We start from the raw sequence: 20,899 nt of genomic DNA on the forward strand, positions 1-20,899 counted from the left end.
TGCGCTTTTGAGCAACTTAATGCAAGTGGATGGGAGGAGAACTCGGGTGTCTTCTCTATAGATATATATATACTCTATGGCACACACACACACACACACACACACACACACACACACACACACACACACACACACACACACACACACACACACACACTTGCCACGTATAGGGTGTATTCCTACGACTAAAACTATGGCGAAAGAATGCTCGTCGAATAAAAACTAAGCTATGATGACTACAACTAAGACATATTTGTTGACAATTCGTCAACAAATGAATATTAGACTAACATGTTGGGGAGGGAACAGTGGAGAAGAGATCCAGGAGAACTAAAGGACAAGTCCTTTTGTTTTTGGTAATTCGTTGGGCTCTGAAAGTATAGCAGATCTGCAAAGCTTGGCTATTTTCAGCATGCAATCAAGACAGTGTAAAGTCAGCCATTATGATGCCATATCAAGGTATACCGCAATAATAAAAAAATACATTTCAGTCCGACTAAATCAACTGTAGATTTACTCGACTATAAAATCGTATGATATTTAGTCCACTGAAACTACACTGAAACATTCCAGATGACTGTTAAACTAAATAAACCCTAGTCAAGAGACCATGAACTGAAACTAATCCAATCAAAAGATGTTCTGTGCAAATGGACACTACTTCCCAGGAGGCAGTGGTGTAAAGTATACAAGTACATGTACTCGAGTACTGTATGTACAATTTTGAGGTATTCTTTACTTTACTTTTCCAATTTCCAGTACTTTTACCTCTACACTACACATACATCTCAGAGGCAAATATTGTACTTTTACTTCATAGTTGACAACTTTAGTTACTTTGAAGATTTTGATTAGTATTACATTTACTCAGGTAAATGTTGAATTCCCGGACTTGTATGCATGATGTAACGGAGCGTATATAGTTGTACGTATATTAATAATACGCGTTACTCTTTCCCAGCAGGTATCTACAGCTTCAGCGCGCTACACGCCATCCACCTGCACCAGTGGACGCTGGGATACCCTCCGCTGGCGGCCGCTCTGCCGCGCTGTACCATCTCCAAACTGCCCGCAGGTACGGATCACACGTGGTGACCAATTATCCGTACAGCGTTTATGCAGAGGGGGCGACTGTGGCTCAGGAGGTATACAGAGCAGGTCGTCCAATGATCCATGGGCCGGCGGTTCGAATCCCAGCGCTCCTCCTGTCCACAAGCATTGAAGTGTCCTCGGGCAAGACACTGCACATGGGCTGTATTTTGCGTGTCTTAAGTACCAGGTCTTATTACTTAACTCAAGACCCGGATCAATGCCAATTTGGCTATTCTGAGTGGCCAAAGAGCATTGACCACGCCTCCAGGTCTTCAGTTAAGTAATAAGACCTGGTACTTATAAGACACGCAAAATACAGCCCTGCATGTGTGTCTTGCCCAAGGTGAGGACGCTGGCGTCGACTGTTCGCCGCTTCACCTCCCAATGTATGAATGGATGAATCACTGTAAAGCCCTTTGAGTAGGCACGTAGTGCATAGAAAAGCGCTATAAAAATGCAATTCATATTTATATCTTTATTTATATTTATATTTATATTTATATTTTTATTTTTATTTTTATTTTTATTTTTATTTTTATTTTTATTTTTATTTTTATTTTTATTTTTATTTTTATTTTTATTTTTATTTTTATTTTTATTTTTATTTTTATTTTTATTTTTATTTTTATTTTTATTTTTATTTTTATTTTTATTTTTATTTTTATTTTTATTTTTATTTTTATTTTTATTTTTATTTTTATTTTTATTTTTATTTTTATTTTTATTTTTATTTTTTCATCATCTAAGTCTACAAAAGTGCTATAATCTAAGAGTGCATTTCTAGTTGTAACGGTCCGTCTCCGTCCCGCACGCAGGCTTCATGGGCTCCATGCCCCTCTTCCCCCACCACCTGCTGCAGCCCAGCAAGCAGCAGCAGGACCTGGCCGCGACGCTGCTGCACCACCACCAGCAGCACCTCCACCACCACGGCTCCAAGAACAAGCCGCGCTTCGACTTCGCCAACCTGGCGGCCGCGGCCACCCAGGTAGGGAGATTTTTCTCTCTCTCTTCTGTTTGTTTCTCTGTCTGTTTTATGTCCCCCACTCCCCCCCCCCTCCTGGGATATAGGCACAATAAGCCATTGGCTTCAGCCTAAACCCTTTTTGTCTCCAAAAAGAAAGAAAAAAAAGACTACATGTAATGTAATGTTTTTGCTTTTTGACCAAAATAAAACTGAACTGAACTGAACTTTATTGTGGCAAAAAAAAACCAAAAATATTATCGTTATTATCGTTGACCACTTGGACTCCCAGCATTCCCTATTCTGAGGCGACGTTGTTTTGGCAACTCGTTGTGAGCTTGTAGATCTGCTATTATTCATATCCACATCATGATATTATTCTAGATATTGGGCTGTATTTTGCGTGTCTTAAGTACCAGGTCTTATTACTTAACTTGAGACCTGGATCAATGCCATTTGGCTATTCTGAGTGGCCAAAGAGCATTGACCACGCCTCCAGGTCTTAAGTTAAGTAATAAGACCTGGTACTTAAGACACGCAAAATACAGCCCACAGTCTGTGATTTTGGATATTGCACTATTGTGATATATATAAAATAAATCACACCTGTGTGAAGTGAGGGGCGCTCTTTTCATCTTACAACATAATGTTTGTTTTAGTCCTCAAAACAAACATTAGATTTCTCTTCATTGTCTATGGTGTTTTCTTAAACAAGCATTGTTGAAAAACAAAACATTAAAGCTGTATATAGGAGGGGCTAGCGCCCCTCAAAATATATAAATATCGGATCGGGAGAAATCGGTATCGGCATTATGCTCAAGATCAAATGATCGAAATCGGACTGGGAGCAAAAGAAAATCTGATCGGGACTTCCTTAACCCTCTAACACCAGCATTAATTTCTACTTGCAAAAAATAGATTTCAACCTTACTACTACTTTGTACTACTAGGACTAAGACTAAAAAATATGTTAAATTTTTTAATAATAATTATATAACAATTATATAATAATATAATAAATTAATAATTTACATTTTGGGGATATCTTTCACAATAATGAATAAAACATGTTCTAGACATTCTAATGATCACAAAAAAACATATATTACAATTATTTTACCTACTTTTATTAGGGTTAAAGGTCAAAAGTCATAGGTTAAAAAAAATTCAGACATTTTTTATTTGTGTGAATTTCAGCCTCTGTGGGGGGTATTTATATGCAAATATCATGACCAATGGCATTGAAATGGCATTGCAATGAACATCACTGATGACGTTTAGGTGAAAAAATAACAGAAAAAAAAAAAGAGTAATTAAATAAAATAAAATTGTTGCTAAAAAGCAACGCTGGGTCTTAGAGTGTTAATAACAATAAGGATCATGGTCCCGTCCGTCCGTCCCCGTTCGCCCCCCCCCCCCCCCCCCCCCCCCCCCCCACACAGGAGGACCCGATGAAGGCCGAGGACCTGAGCATGTCGACGGGGGCCGGGGCGGCGACGCTCCGCGGCGGCCCGCCCGGTGTCGGCGTCGGCGGCGTCGGCGGTGGAGGGGGCCTGGGCTGCCTCCTGGACGCGGCCGCCAAGCAGCTAGCCTCGGCGGCGGCGGCGGCGGGGGCGGGGTCGTCGCCGGAGCGCGGCGGCCACGGCCACGCCAAGCCCAGCCGCGGCCGGCTGCCCTCCAAGACCAAGAAGGAGTTTGTGTGCAAGTTCTGCGGCCGCCACTTCACCAAGTCCTACAACCTGCTGATCCACGAGCGCACGCACACCGACGAGCGGCCGTACACCTGCGACATCTGCCACAAGGCCTTCCGGCGGCAGGACCACCTGCGAGACCACAGGTGAGGAGGGGGAGGGGGGAGGAGGGGGAGGAGGAGGAGGGGGAGGAGGGGGAGGGGGAGGGGGAGGGGAGGGGGAGGAGGAGGAGGAGGGGGTGGGGGAGGGGGAGGAGGAGGAGGGGGAGGGGGAGGGGGAGAGGGAGGGGGAGGAGGGGGAGGGGGAGGGGGAGAGGGAGGGGGAGGAGGAGGAGGAGGGACGCACACACTTATATCAGTGGTTACCAAACCTTTTCATGTCAAGGACCCCCAAATCGACACTCATTATCCCTAATTCTGACCTGAGATCAGATTCATACGAGGTTTTCCACTGGACACACACTGGGTCTGATTAAACCCATTCTGACCTGAGATCAGATTTTAAATGTCAGTCGTTCTTCGATTTTTCAAAAAATAGCAGACCTACAAGCTCGTATCGCGCCACTCGGTGGCGCGATATGAGCTTGTAGATCTGCTATTTTTCAATAGATAAAGCATTAACATGATGCTGACACCAAAATGGGTGCCCGGTCAGAATGGGTTATATAGAAAATATATGACACATTGCGAGCATGTATAGAGTCTGCAATTTAGCCAAACAGACAAAGGGCCCCATCTTGTTCTATACCCCTTATCCCTAAACATATTTGCCTTTTTTTTTTTTTTTTTTTTACAAAAAAAAAACATTTTAGAATAGTTCAACGATAGGCGATGCACATCGACAGGTCGTGAGCTTGTGGATCGGCAATTTGAACTATTTAATTTTTTTTAAATGGCAAATAAGTTTAGGGATAAGAGGTAAAAGGGTGGTGCAAAAATATAGCCCAAAGTATAATTGTGGTTAAAGTGGGTCTTATAGCTATGGGGCTGCCTTATTTCTGTTTCCCTTATACTTTTGTGTGACACTGTTTGAACAGTGTCACAGCATAATGCTCTAAAGATGGAACTAACTCCGGTCAAATATCACAATTAAAAATGGTCTATTAAAGTATAAGACCGTAAAAAAAAAGGAACACGACCAAATGAGAACAAACAACGACAGCGTTTCAATAAGAATATATTAATGACATTGTTCACAACATTTGATGTTGCGACAGCAGCGAGCGTTTGTTCAATGACTCAGTCAGCACGCGTGATGTGATGTGATGAAAGAAAATAGAAGATAGACAGGGTGAGAGATGCAGGCAAATACAAGTAGTAGCTATAACAATAATAATGAATATAGTAGTGTAAGACAATATAATGTGGTATAGCAGGGGGCTTGTTGTTGGAAAAGACATCAAACCATAAGCTTTTGTTTCTTTTAGCACCATAGTAGCCCTCTGTCGGTGCGCCGGCTCCTCTCAGGTGCATTCAACAACCTTTGTTCATACCTTCCAACCAACTGATCTCTCTCGACGTCATTCGACCGACAGTCTGTAGTGATCTGTAGTGATATGTCCGTTTGGTGGACAGCTATACCTTTAACCCATTCTGACCAGAGGTCAGATTCATACGAGGTTTCCACTGGACACACACACTGGTCTGATTGACCCATTCTTTTTTTTTTTAAGATATCTTTTTGCGGCTTACGCCTTTTATTGATTTTTTAAGGGACAGATAGTAGGCTGACAGGAAACGGGAGAGAGATGGGGGGATGACATGCGGTAAAGGCCGTGTCGGGTTCGGGAGTCGAACCCGCGGCACACCGCGACTGGATCACCAGTCCGGTGCCCAGACCGTTACGCTACGGCCTGGGCCAGATTGACCCATTCTGACCTGAGATCAGATTCTAAAAAAATGTCAGTCGTTCTTCGATTTTTCAAAAATAGCAGACCTACAAGCTCGTAGCGTTCCACTCGGTGGCGCGCTATGAGCTTGTAGATCTGTTATTTTTCAATAGCTAAAGCATAACATGATGCCAACACCAAAATGGGTGCCCGGTCAGAATGGGTTAAAACAGTCCCTAAAATGTATAAAAAACGAACTAAAGGACTATTTTGTACATCAGTCTGTCCCGCTTATAAACCAGAGGATATTTTGCTCTTTTCTGTTTCTGTGATTTTCTTTCCCATTGTAATGTCTATCGTTTGGTCTTGCAATGTATCGTGTCTTATATGTCTTGTCTGTATCTTGAACGGCGACGTCATGGACGCAGAACAAATTTCAGCGCAAGCTGACAATAAAGTTGTGTCGTGTTCATATCGAAATACATTATTCTGGCGGGCGAACGTTAGACAAAAATAGCCGATCTACAACAACCATACACTGTGTACACACATCTCCAACTCGGCTATTTTCGGCTATTTTCGGCATAGAGATACTCAGTGTAAAAGGGGAAACGGGAGGGCGCCTAGTACACAGCCCTGGGGGACTCCTGTCTGCTAAGTATAGGCTTTAAAAAGGTTCAGTGTGACGTGTGCTATATTGTTAGAAGTGTTATTCTTAACCCATTACAGCCGGGAAAGCATCTGAGTCATTTGAGATTTTAACAACTGTAACCATAATTTTTTTACTATGGCTATTCAAACATTGCAGATGTACAAGCCCACAGCGGGTCACTTCGCCTGTTTCGTGAGCTTGTAGATGTGCTATTTTTGAAAAATCGTGAAAATGTGTGCAAATCTTTGAATGACAGTGAAAAGTTAAAATGTTTAACTCAAATGGGGGGTCAACTGGCAAATTAAATGGGGGAGTCCTGGTTTAAGAACCACTGGCATAGAAACATATATTTCTTTCCTTCAGAAAACTGTTAAGATGTATGTTATACTTTAGCTATTTAAAAATGGCAGATTTACAAGCTCTTGTACGAGCTTGTAGATCTGCTATTTTTGAAAAATCGTGAAAAAGTGGCGCAACATATTTTGAGATGTGTGTCCGCGGGCCAATACATAATTATAATTCCTGGGGGTCCCTGACATTAAATAGAGAACCAACCACTCATACAGAAACGATAGGATTTTCAGAAAACTCTCATGATTTAGAAGACATTTTGTAGAATGTGGTCTCGGGTCCAAATGTGTTAAAAGACTGACTGTTTATGTTCTTTGTGTCGCAGGTACATCCACTCCAAAGAGAAGCCCTTTAAATGCCAGGAGTGCGGGAAGGGCTTCTGTCAGTCAAGGACTCTGGCCGTGCACAAAACGTTACACATGCAAGTCAAGGAAATAAAGCCGCCCAAGATCAAGTGATCCTTTTTTTTGACAATGGAAGCCGGGGACAGCGACCGCTGCCCTGGAATCCCCACCGTCCCCAAAGCCAAACAATGAGACAAAAAGACTGATTTCTCTCTGTCTCTCTCTCTCTCTCTCTCTCTCTCTCTTTCTCTCTCTTTGGTTTTGTTTTCGTTATGTTTTTGTTTTTTTTCTTCATCTCAACTAGCAGGAAAAGCGTATCTCCTTGCCAATTATTGCATAGCAAATGGAAACACATGTGAGAGAAGGCCTGTACGTTGCGTCAGCCCAACATGCACCCCTTGTTCTTCAACTCCTGGATTCATAAACCTTTTGTTTTCTCCAATAGTTATGAAGTGTACTTTTTATTGGTTTTTCAGTCTTAAAGGAGCACTTCGGCCATTTTCAACATGATCTTCATATAACCGTGACTAAATGCTCATTGGAAGACGGCACCTTTTCCCGCCTTCTCACTCTGCGCTCTCATTGGTGGACTATATGGACGTTTGGGAAGCCGCACCTACCAGTGACATCATCGATGGGGATTACAACAGTGGTGGAAAAAGTGCTAACATTTTTACAAATGTACTTAAAAGTACCAAAAGTAAAAGTACTCATTATGCCAGAATTAATGTCGTGTTTCAAGTTTTCAAATGGCAGGAATGTATGTGTATGTGTTTCTTAATAATAATCAACATGTACGAAGTAACTAGTCACTAAAGTTTGCAAGTAAGTTTAGTGGTGTAAAAAGTACAATACTGAAAAGTTAGCAGGGTAAAATAGAAGCTCCTATTCTTGCATTAATACAAATAAAATGAAAGAAAGGGAAAAAAATACCCAATCTTCACTGTAAAATCCTCTGTGATGATTTGATTTAACCAAATAGACCGTTTCAGAGTTCATAAGGTTCTGAAGGTTTGAGGTATTTGTACTTGAGTATGTCAAATATTCAGTACTTTTACTTCTACTCCACTACATTTCAGAGGGAAATATTGTACTTTTACTCCACTACAATTATTTGAAAACGACTTTGTAAATGATTTATGTATTATTATTACAAAACATACAGTAACCACTGCAGTGCTATTTACATTTGGGCCATTTGAAAATAGCAGATTGGGTATTTTCAAAAGATTTTGTACACATTTTGACCTTTTTGAAATGGGACATTCTGACTGCAATATGAGTACTTTTACTTTTAGTACATTTTGTTGCCGATACTTGTGTACTTTTACTCGAGTGCATTTGGAATATGGGACTTCTACTTGTAACGGAGTACATCTACATTGCCGTATTGATACTTTGACATAAAAGTAGAACATTCGAGTACTTTTTTCCACATTCTAGTTGAGGACCAAAGCATGAAGATAAGATGGCTGATGCTTTTAACGGAGAAAGAAGTTGATGCTTTTTATTTCAACGGACGGAACGTTATATGGACGGATGGGATGTGAGACTGACAGCTGCTCCTCGTTCCAAATACTTTGACGTCGTATACCGAAGCATTTAATCCAAAGAGACATGTTGAAAGGGATGCGCCAAATCTTGTGTCAGCAGGGCTGGCCGGTGGTTCCCGACCCTTATCATGGAACAAAGGCCCACTTGGGAAAAAAAATCTCAAGAAATGCAACGCGACCCAAACATGCATGGCCCATGGGTGGACAATGTTTACTTTAATGATCAAATCAATCAATCAATCAATCAATCAATCAATCAATCAATCAATCAATCAACCAATCAATCAATCGATTGGGTTCCAGTGGGCTTGGATCAAATGGAACAAACATAGTATATTTTAAAGTTCCACACGATGAAATGTAAAATTTGCAAAGGTTTTATACATAGTATATATTTTTTAAATAGTAATGTTGGTATTATCGATAAAATCGTAGTGTTTTGCCACTTATCTGGGGACCTACTTGCAATAACCTCACTCGATTCTTGGGACCACAGGTTTTTGGGAATCGCTGTCTTATGCAATTTTCTTTATTTTTATTTTTTATTTTTTAACAACTGAAAAGATCAAGAAAGCCATATTCAATAATTATAGCCCTATCCTCCTCCTCCTCCTCCTCTATGAACTATCACATTCCAATGGTATTTTTGTACAGATTATTTTTGTCTTAATTGTATTTTTGCACTTTAACCTGATTTTGTTGATTATATGTACCTATATCACTGGATTCCTTAAACTTATTTTCAAGATGAATAGTCGTTTTCTAAATAAATAAAAACAATATTTTACTGTATTCCCTCAGTTGTCAAGTCTCTAAGAGATTGTTTCATTTCTGTGGGTATAGAGAGTATGCGCATGCATGATTTTCCCATCAGGACACGCCCCCCCTCATCTAGACTGAGTGGCAGAACATTGCGCAGCATGGAGCGTTGGAGTTTGGAAGCTCTCGTTTCGAAATCACTCAACCGTCCTGCGTACCACCTGTTTCTAAATGTCACATAATGCAGGAGGCAGCAAAATGTTGTGTTATTGAAAACAAGCACTTCCACATTCTGACACAATAATCAAATGCAGGGCATTTCTTGACAGAAAGTATAGCTCATAACGTTTCTATGGTGGATTTTTATGAAACAAAAACAAAAACTGCAGATAGAAAGTACTTTTCGTACGGCTGCAATGTTGGTGAGTTTAACATTGTTTAATGCAATCAGACAGGACTTTTCTGTGTGGATGAATGGGCTGTCAAGGCCAGAAAGTAGTTTTTTGCCACTCAGTGGGCGTTCCCGCATAACTTCCAGGTACGATGATGTCACGCGCATACCCTCTATAGCGAGCTTCACTTCCCTCTTCACTATTGTCCGATTGTAAGGTTTTCCAAGTAAACATAAACATCATCATAAATGCAGGAGACACTTAAATTAATTATAACCGATACATTAAAACCACCACTAAAAACGATATTTTCAAGATATAAGATTTTTGCCCAGCTTTGTGTGTGCGTGTTGATGTATTGTTGAAGTATTCCGTGCCCTGTGATGTCATCTATATCCATCTATCTATCTATCTATCTATCTATCTATCTATCTATCTATCTATCTATCTATCTATCTATCTATCTATCTATCTATCTATCTATCTATCTATCTGTCTGTCCAGTCGGATGGGCCCACGGTTGTCCAGAACCGCCACAAAAGGCCTCTATAGAGGCCCGGGCTCGGGACAGGGCCCCTGCCCATGGTCCATATATAGAGTTGGCCTGTTCTGACGTCACAAGTTATTCACAACACTCCGTATTTGGGCATGCCTGTCACAGAACTCCATATATAGGAATAAAGGGACACAGAACCAAAGATGTCCATATATGGGCCTAAAAGGGACACAGATGGGTGGAACGGGTACTCTGACAGGGGCACAACCATAGACATATAAAGGTAGACGCCCCTTTCGGCTCTGGAGCGTATGTGCTCTAGGGAGGGCAAAATGAAATCCCGATATTCCTTTGCGAAGCACCGCGGGAGCATGAGTGTGCGTCACAGAGCGGGTCTGATATAGGTCCCGGAAAGGTGCTCTGTGATTGGCCAGTAGTCACTTGAGTGGCAGCGTGACGTAGCGTGCCTTCCACTCTTCCTGCGTATGTCCTCCCCCGGTGTAAATTCCTCCGCCCTCCCGTCGACACACATTGCTCCAACAAACTCCCAATCTTCCGCCGTAGTCTGAAAACCCACCTTTTCAGACTCCATCATGGCCCATAGCACTTACCCCACCCCCTTAGATAGCATTTCTGTAGACTTAGATAGCATTTGATACAGACTTATAGCATGTTATGTAGATAGACAGCACTATAATTGCATTGCATGTAGTCATAGCACATCATAGTACATAAGTATAGCATAGTAGTATAGATGTATAGTTTCATTATATAGATATTCCACTGTATAGTTTCATTATATAGATATTCCACTGTTACTTTCTTAGCTCACGCATGTTTCATGATAAATGTTTTTATGTGACGCATTCCCATGCTTTTTTGTTCTTGCTTAATGTAAGTCGCTCTGGATTAAGAGCGTCTGCTAAATGCCTAAATGGTAAATTGTAAATTGCAGCGGCCGATGAGGCATCTATATTTTTGAGTGGTGCAACCACTCCAAGGAACAGCAATGTCCGCGTTCACCTATCTATGTGTTGGTTCACCTATGTGTCCGTGTGACGTCAATGAGCACCAGTATGAGTACCAGTAGGGGCGCTGTTGTGCCAGAAACAGAGAGAGAGAGAGAGACAGTGCTGCACTGTTGCCTGCTAATGAGAGTTGAACCCATAATGTCTATGGGTACAACCGTGTCAGAGTTTGCACATTGCATATAGCCGGGTGGGGCATGCGGGATCTCCCATCTTCCGTGGCACCCCCTGTTACCTCCAGACCAACTGATGCACTCCCAGTTACCTCCAGACCAACTGATGCACCCCCGTTACCTCCAGACCAACTGATGCACCCCCTGTTACCTCCAGACCAACTGATGCACCCCCTGTTACCTCCAGACCAACTGATGCACCCCCTGTTACCTCCAGACCAACTGATGCACCCCCTGTTACCTCCAGACCAACTGATGCACCCCCTGTTACCTCCAGACCAACTGATGCACCCCCATTACCTCCAGACCAACTGATGCACCCCCGTTACCTCCAGACCAACTGATGCACCCCCTGTTACCTCCAGACCAACTGATGCACCCCCTGTTACCTCCAGACCAACTGATGCACCCCCTGTTACCTCCAGACCAACTGATGCACCCCCTGTTACCTCCAGACCAACTGATGCACCCCCTGTTACCTCCAGACCAACTGATGTACCCCCTGTTACCTCCAGACCAACTGATGCACCCCCTGTTACCTCCAGACCAACTGATGCACCCCCTGTTACCTCCAGACCAACTGATGCACCCCCTGTTACCTCCAGACCAACTGATGCACCCCCTGTTACCTCCAGACCAACTGATGCACCCCCTGTTACCTCCAGACCAACTGATGCACCCCCTGTTACCTCCAGACCAACTGATGCACCCCCTGTTACCTCCAGACCAACTGATGCACCCCCTGTTACCTCCAGACCAACTGATGCACCCCCTGTTACCTCCAGACCAACTGATGCACCCCCTGTTACCTCCAGACCAACTGATGCACCCCCCCCCCCCACCCACATGGAAAGAGACATTATATTTCCTTTTTAGCCACTATATGCACATATATGAACCTGAATATGGCATAATATAATGCAGCATACAGGCTATGTTCTGCATTACTTGCCATATATTGGCATAATATGTTAATGTATTTGAAATAAAACCATAGCGCCATCATTAGACCTTTCACGTCGCGCACCCCCTATAGAAGGCACTCACGCACCACAAGGGGTGCACCGTGCACCACAGTATGGGAACCACTGCTGTATCTTCATCATCAGTATGTTCTACTTAGTGTGGTTGCCAGAGTAATTGCCCTGACTTTATCCCGGATTACCTTCTTTTTTCTTTAGTGGCGGCTCCTATAAGCACAGCTCTGTGTGTATACGTCTGTCCGTATGAGCACCACTGTGATTTTGATTTCATTCTGTATGAATGTTGCTGTGACGTCATGTGGCTCAAGGCCATTGGTTCTCAAACCTTTTCATGTCAAGGACCCCCAAATCGACATGAATCAACCTGCGGACCCCCATGCATTTGTATATGGCTCTAGCAGTGATTTTAAAAGTCCATAGACTTGGCTGCCACATGACGTAATTTCTTGAAAGCCAAACGTTTGAGGGGCGTTACGGCCCCTGAAACGTTTGGGGGCCTTAAGGGCACTAATAAGCGTGTCCTCCTGACCCTATGATCTTCTCGTGCGGGATTCTGGCCAACCTCACGTGCAGTTTGGTGTGAAGACAACGCAACTTGAGCAGCCGTTCCGCCTCCTCCTCCTCCCCCTGTAACCGTTCTTTGGAGGGTTCAGGAGACATTAGTGACTCCTCCTGGCTGTGGGAGGGTTCAGGAGACATTAGTGACCCCTCCTGGCTGTGGGAGGGTTCAGGAGACATTAGTGACTCCTCCTGGCTGTGGGAGGGTTCAGGAGACATTAGTGACTCCTCCTGGCTGTTGGAGGGTTCAGGAGACATTAGTGACTCCTCCTGGCTGTTGGAGGGTTCAGGAGACATTAGTGACTCCTCCTGGCTGTCGGAGAAAGACACCGAAGCGATCTCCACGGCTGGGGAGGCAGACACGTCGTCCGCCACAGAGCCACCGCTGCATGCTGGGAGCCTCCGTCTCAGACTTCTTCTCACTGGCTCGGGCTTCCTCCGCGTCAGGTAGACCCGTCCATGGCAGATGACGACCGCGTCTCGGTCGGTGTGGTACGTGGAACCGCGAGGGAGTACCGGTGGCGCCGAGGTGGCGGAGTGGCCAGCGGAGGTCTTCTTTCCGAGGACTTCCAGCACCCTGAAGGCCTCGCGGTTGGAGGACACGAAAGACACGTGCAGTGTGTCTTTGACGTCTGCGCGGCCGCCTTTACTTCGGAACACCACCGGAGAAACGTACGTTCCTTCTTCGGGGGAGCCTCCGGAACCGCCGCCGCCGCTGCCGCCGGGCTCCGTACGGAGACCCATTTGCCTCTGAAAACCTTCCGGGAATCTCGCAAGCGGGATGGATTTCACCTCCGCCTCTTTGGGAATGTAGACCTCCAGGTTTTCGAATGAATCCATATTGCGTCTCTCCGAAATCCGTCAGATTATACGTCACGGAATGCTCTCGGCGGCCGATGTCTGTGGACTTTAATAAGAGTGATGCTGGATGATGATTATTGTATACTCGATCTATGACATCAGCACTATGCCATCAGCATTATGATTGCATTATTATGTCAGCAGTGTGATGTCAGGCATGTCCATATATGGGTAAATATTTGTCCAGACACACACGAGACACTTAGGGTACCTTGAGGTGGGTTCCAAATGGACCCTCAACAGGTCTGGTAACTCTGACAGTATACACAATGGAACCAAATGGACCCTCACGGCTTACACGTTTCACAGTCTGTTCAACCTAAAAACGCATACCAATAGAGGGTATATGCTCGTGACATCATCATCGTCATAGCCTGAAGTTATGCAGTAACACCTATACTATAGAGAAAAACGGCTTTCTGGCCTTGACAGCCCAGACATCCAAACAGAAAAGTCCCATCTGAATGCATTCAATGTTAAACATGTTAAAGTCAATTTGCCACTCACTTTACGCATGCGCATGCCAAGGTTATTAACACTTATTCCGCCATTGCCGAAGTCCTTTGTCAATTGAAGCCTAATTTTGATACTGACGCTTAACGCCATTGCCGAAGAACTTCTGTCAATTGCGCTTTTATAGTGCATTCGATCGAGCGACCCACAATGCTACTTACGTTAGCCGGTTAGCTAGCTGTGTTGTTAGCACAGCACTGGATCGTCCATCTTAGATCGCTGTCGCCATAATAATCCATTTTATCCATTTCTTTCAATCGCCTGTATCTCCTCTCTCCAGAGCTCCGGTCTGGATTAACATTGTAAACAAGGCCTGCCCAGCTCCGTGTAGTTTCCTATAGGTTACGTCTACTGCTAGCTGACCTGAAATGGCGGCTTTTCATAATAAGAGCTCAAATAAAAAAAATGCTGGCGTGAATTAAATTTTTTGAAATGCATGTTCGTTAACTGAACTAAATAAAAAGTAGAAAGGGAAAAAATTAATGAAAACTAAACTGAAACTGTAGTGTGTTTGCAAAACTAACTAAAACTAGCCTGACTGAAATGATAGACAAAATGCCCTTAGTTGTCAATTTAATTATAAGCTTTGTCTGTAACAGCTGAATATATGTTTTAATGCTATCGTTTTTATTACACAGTTCTTACTCTGGCCCAATTTCAATCCTGCACCCGACTTATCGGTCATTGAAAAGGATTGTACGGAGCCCCCGAATGGCCATTCTTAATGATTTTTTTCTTTTTCGTTATCTTGTGATCTCGAATTAGTATTTCTCTCTGCGTTAGGTTGTGACCAGGCGTTTCTCTCTGCCTTAGGTTGTGACCAGGCTTTTCTCTCTGCCTTAGGTTGTGACCAGGTGTTTCTATCTGTCTTAGGATGTGACCAGGCTTTTCTCTCTGCCTTAGGTTGTGACCAGGCTTTTCTCTCTGTCTTAGGTTGTGACCAGGCTTTTCTCTCTGCCTTAGGTTGTGACCAGGCTTTTCTCTCTGCCTTAGGTTGTGACCAGGCGTTTCTCTCTGCCTTAGGTTGTGACCAGGCGTTTCTCTCTGCCTTAGGTTGTGACCAGGCTTTTCTCTCTGTCTTAGGTTGTGACCAGGCTTTTCTCTCTGCCTTAGGTTGTGACCAGGCGTTTCTCTCTGCCTTAGGTTGTGACCAGGCTTTTCTCTCTGCCTTAGGATGTGACCAGGCTTTTCTCTCTGCCTTAGGTTGTGACCAGGCTTTTCTCTCTGCCTTAGGTTGTGACCAGGCTTTTCTCTTTGCCTTAGGTTGTGACCAGGCGTTTCTCTCTGCCTTAGGTTGTGACCAGGCGTTTCTCTCTGCCTTAGGTTGTGACCAGGCTTTTCTCTCTGCCTTAGGATGTGACCAGGCTTTTCTCTCTGCCTTAGGTTGTGACCAGGCTTTTCTCTCTGCCTTAGGTTGTGACCAGGCTTTTCTCTTTGCCTTAGGTTGTGACCAGGCGTTTCTCTCTGCCTTAGGTTGTGACCAGGCGTTTCTCTCTGCCTTAGGTTGTGACCAGGCTTTTCTCTCTGCCTTGGGTTGTGACCAGGCTTTTCTCTCTGCCTTAGGTTGTGACCAGGCGTTTCTCTCTGCCTTAGGTTGTGACCAGGCTTTTCTCTCTGCCTTAGGTTGTGACCAGGCGTTTCTCTCTGCCTTAGGGTGTGACCAGGCTTTTCTCTCTGCCTTAGGTTGTGACCAGGCTTTTCTCTCTGCCTTAGGTTGTGACCAGGCTTTTCTCTCTGCCTTAGGTTGTGACCAGGCTTTTCTCTCTGCCTTAGGTTGTGACCAGGCATTTCTCTCTGCCTTAGGTTGTGACCAGGCGTTTCTCTCTGCCTTAGGTTGTGACCAGGCTTTTCTCTCTGCCTTAGGTTGTGACCAGGCGTTTCTCTCTGTCTTAGGTTGTGACCAGGCGTTTCTCTCTGCCTTAGGATGTGACCAGGCGTTTATCTCTGCCTTAGGTTGTGACCAGGCGTTTCTCTCTGCCTTAGGATGTGACCAGGCGTTTCTCTCTGCCTTAGGTTGTGACCAGGCTATTCTCTCTGCCTCAGGTTGTGACCAGGCGTTTCTCTCTGCCTTAGGTTGTGACCAGGCTTTTCTCTCTGCCTTAGCTTTTCTCTCTGCCTTAGGATGTGACCAGGCGTTTCTCTCTGCCTTAGGATGTGACCAGGCGTTTCTCTCTGCCTTAGGTTGTGACCAGGCTTTTCTCTCTGCCTTAGCTTTTCTCTCTGCCTTAGGATGTGACCAGGCGTTTCTCTCTGCCTTAGGTTGTGACCAGGCGTTTCTCTCTGCCTTAGGATGTGACCAGGCTTTTCTCTCTGCCTTAGGTTGTGACCAGGCGTTTCTCTCTGCCTTAGGATGTGACCAGGCGTTTCTCTCTGCCTTAGGATGTGACCAGGCGTTTATCTCTGCCTTAGGTTGTGACCAGGCTTTTCTCTCTGCCTTAGGTTGTGACCAGGCTTTTCTCTCTGCCTTAGGTTGTGACCAGGCTTTTCTCTCTGCCTTAGGATGTGACCAGGCGTTTATCTCTGCCTTAGGATGTGACCAGGCTTTTCTCTCTGTCTTAGGTTGTGACCAGGCTTTTCTCTCTGCCTTAGGATGTGACCAGGCGTTTCTCTTCACAGATGAGTAAGCCTGGGACCGAGGCTAGGGCGGCAGTAGCTCAGCGGTAGAGTGGCCGGGAAGAGCAGCCGTTTGGCCACCCAGTTCGATCCCTGTGGGCTCCCCCCAGAGTTAGTGTCGAAGTGTCCTTGATGAAGACTCTGAACCAACTAGTTGCTCCAGGTGTGCTGGTTGTTGCCTTGCATGGTATTTCCTCCACCATTGGTGTGTGAGAATGAAGCAATATTACACGAGAGGGTGTGGTTTAGCGTGATTATTGCCACGACAGTGATGCGGTATGGAACGAGACGAAGTCGAGTTCCGCAAGCAACCACACCCTCGAGTGTAATATTGCGCAATTATACAACAGTTACCCTTAAAACTAAGAAAATCGCTGAAAAAAATATATTTTTAATGACAGATGTAGTCACTACGACCACAAATATCCCAAGAAACTGCCACGAGTTTGCTAGCGCTCTGGGAAAACAGAGCAGCTGAATTCTTTGTTCTTTGTTGTTGGATTAGGTGGTGAATGGTGCTGGTTTGATCCATGGCTATGAAGCCGTTTCAACCAATCAGATTGCTTCCTCGAAACGACCTGTTGTATAATGTACTGTAATGCACATGATGGATGTAAAGAGCCTTGGATAAAAAAAGCGCTATATAATAAATGCACCATTTACCATTAAGTCAAATATTAGCCTGCGATTTGTTATGGCGTCCACACTCTTGGCCCTCATAACAACACAGCATGCCAGACCCCTTCCAAGAGTATTTAATAAATGTAGTCAACCATCACATGATGCACGTAAGGGTCTGTGCTTCTCTGTTCACCCATACAGTCTGGCACGGCCAGACGACTGGATATAAATGTTATATTTCTACTCACAGAAGCAGTGGAAGCTTTTAATGAGCGTTATTATTATGCACCTTTTGTCGCGTGCCAGCGAGCGATCGGCGAACAGCCGCGTATAGTCGTGTTTTGATCGTGGAAATGTCTGGGGAGGTTCTACCGCCGCCGCTGGACCCCGAAGACAGAGAGGACCTGTCAACTATCTGACTAGACGAGGGCTCACTTCTTTGGGTTTTTGGCGGACGAGCCCATATTTAATACGCTTGCTATGTAAAATCACAGGAACATGTTCCATGTTCCTTCATATTCATGATTTTATTAATTCTTTTCAGAGGAAGCCATCATAAGCTTCCGTCTGTGTTTGATTTAAGTACGGTATATTATAGCGCTCATTGTGTATGCATGAGCACAGCTGCAACCCTGCTCCTAATATCAAGTAGCTGGCCTTTCCGAGTGCACCCGTCTGGCCAGAGTAAATATTAGGGTTATTATGAATGCCTAAAACCCTAAAGGCTTCATTAATTCCACCTTCTATAACTTTGAAGTGTGCACTTGTTTTATTTATTCATGATGCAAGTGGTGCATTTCTACACAGTGTATTTCTTTCCCCCAAAGTGCGTCTCACACACAATGTTGTGCATTTACATCATTCGAGCATTCAACTAAAACCAAGAATTCCAGGTGACTGAAATACAACTAAGACTAAAACGAATTAACACTAATTAACAAATGAACACTGAATCAACACTGCTGGAGACCAGCTGGGCCCTATATAGCTGCCAGTGAAGAGGCCATCCACCAAGTGTGTGTGTGTGTGTGTGTGTGTGTGTGTGTGTGGGGAAGGGACTTTCATCGCGGCTCTCTGTCACCTTCCTGTCACCCCCCCCCCCCCCGCTGCTCCTGCCGAAGCGTGGGGGACACAGAGACACGTTTTTCCTTCCCTTTTCCCTTCACTGTGTAGAAGCCATGCAGTCAGTCAGTCAGTCAGTCAGTCAGTCAGTCAGTCAGTCAGTCAGTCAGTCAGTCAGTCAGTCAGGCAGTCAGTCAGGCAGTCAGTCAGTCAGTCAGTCAGTCAGTCAGTCAGGCTGCCAGTCAGTCAGTCAGTCAGTCAGTCAGTCAGTCAGTCAGTCAGTCAGTCAGTCAGTCAGTCAGTCAGTCAGTCAGTCAGTCAGTCAGGCAGTCAGTCAGTCAGTCAGTCAGTCAGGCAGTCAGTCAGTCAGTCAGGCAGTCAGTCAGTCAGTCAGTCAGTCAGTCAGTCAGTCAGTCAGTCAGTCAGTCAGGCAGTCAGTCAGTCAGTCAGTCAGTCAGTCAGTCAGTCAGTCAGTCAGTCAGTCAGGCAGTCAGTCAGTCAGTCAGGCAGTCAGTCAGTCAGGCTGCCAGTCAGTCAGTCAGTCAGTCAGTCAGTCAGTCAGGCTGCCAGTCAGTCAGTCAGTCAGTCAGTCAGTCAGTCAGTCAGTCAGTCAGTCAGTCAGTCAGTCAGTCAGCCTGATAGCCTAATAGCCAGCCAGCCAGCCAGCCAGCCAGCCAGCCAGTCAGTCAGTCAGTCAGTCAGTCAGTCAGTCAGTCAGTCAGTAGGTCAGTCAGTCAGTCAGTCAGTCAGTCAGTCAGTCAGTCAGTCAGTCAGTCAGTCAGTCAGTCAGTCAGCCTGATAGCCTAATAGCCAGCCAGCCAGCCAGCCAGTCAGTCAAAAGGCCTGTCTGTGTTCAACATTTCACTCTCAGTCAAGTATAAGTATTATGATATGATATATGACATAGTACTTTATTGTCAGTTTGCACTAAAACGTGTCTTAGACCCAGACCCACAGTATATCTAAATATACTTACAGTATAGCAATGAGAAAAGTACTATACTTTTCCGACAGTTCTCAACAAGCTCTCGGTATACTGTAGCTTGCATAATGCGGGCTGTCAAATAAAATAACAAAGAGTACACAGGCCTACAAAAGTTATCGAGGAACGACAAATGTATAGCCTACTATATACCGTATACTGTACAGTATACACACCACCCTGCATCCGTGCAGCCTGCGTGTGTGTGCTGTCCGTCCGTCTGTCCGTCCTTCCTGCCAGCCTCCAGCTCACCCCTCCAGGGCGGAAGCCTTAAACGTGTCATCGTGCTGTGCCCCGCCGCCTACTGTGTAACACCCCCCCTCCCCCTCCCCTCATACAGCGGCCGTACCCCCGCCATGCCCTCCGACAGACCCCCTGCAAATCATCCCACAGCGACAGTATAGCTGTGAAGGACATTTCCCCCTGCAGGGTATATAATGCCGTAATGTAAATACATGTGTCTGGGAAGCATATAATAGTGCATATATACACGCAGATGTTCATGGTGGCTGAACTGACAAGGTGTCAATGACCATGTAATGCATGAGTGCTGAATACGTATCTAGCCCATTCTGACCTGAGATCAGATTCATACGAGGTTTCCGCCGGACACACACTGGTCTGATGAACCCCATTCTGACCTGAGATCAGATTCTAAAAATGTCAGTCGCTCTTCGATTTTTCAAAAATAGCAGACCTATACAAGCTCGTATCGCGCCACTCGGTGGCGCGATATGAGCTTGTAGATCTGCTATTTTTAAATAGCTAAAGCATAACATGATGCTGACGCCAAAATGGGTGCCCGGTCAGAATGGGCTAGTTGATGGAGGTCTACAGTAATCGGGCTCTCTATAGCCAGTGTTGATTTCGCCGACTAAAACTATACGTACTATACCTTTTTTTCACTGACGAAAACTAACTGGTAACTAAATGAAAACTGAGCTATGATGACTAAAACTAAGACTAAATGTATTGGCGATTTCGAATAAAAGCTAGACTAAAATGTTAGGAAGGGACTAGTGGACAAGAGTTCCAGTAAGTCATTTTACACTTGGTTGCATGCTGAAAATAGCAACTAAAAATACATTTTAGTCGACTAAATCAACTGCAGATTTAGTCGACTAAAACCGCATGACATTTAGTCGACTGAAACTAGACTGACACCAAGACATGCCAGGTGACTAAAATGTGACTAAAACTAAAAGGAGTTTCATTCCATAGACTATGACTAAACTAAAATAGAAATAGGCTGCCAAAAACAACACTGGCTCTAGCCTAGTCCTTTTCCCTCTTTCTATAATAATAATAATAATAATAATAATAATAATAACTAGAACTGCACCCTGTCGAGTGCCTACTTGCTTGTTGCACAAAGTGCGCAAGTGC

General features: G+C 44.6%; 1 protein-coding gene across 1 annotated transcript in view; it reads left to right on the top strand.

Moving 5' to 3' along the window:
* The window catches only part of osr1 (odd-skipped related transcription factor 1), a 23,208-nt gene extending 15,082 nt beyond the window's left edge, over positions 1 to 8,126 (top strand). The window contains exons 3-6 of the mRNA XM_083791566.1: positions 965 to 1,075; positions 1,908 to 2,077; positions 3,496 to 3,890; positions 6,901 to 8,126. Of these exons, the coding sequence (XP_083647692.1) occupies positions 965 to 1,075; positions 1,908 to 2,077; positions 3,496 to 3,890; positions 6,901 to 7,033 (809 nt within the window). The 3' untranslated portion in view covers positions 7,034 to 8,126. The remainder of the gene's footprint in view (positions 1 to 964; positions 1,076 to 1,907; positions 2,078 to 3,495; positions 3,891 to 6,900) is intronic.
* Positions 8,127 to 20,899: the final 12,773 nt, after the last annotated feature.

Source organism: Protomyctophum parallelum, assembly GCF_964188405.1.
Source record: "Protomyctophum parallelum genome assembly, chromosome: 20".
Lineage (NCBI taxonomy): Eukaryota > Metazoa > Chordata > Actinopteri > Myctophiformes > Myctophidae > Protomyctophum > Protomyctophum parallelum.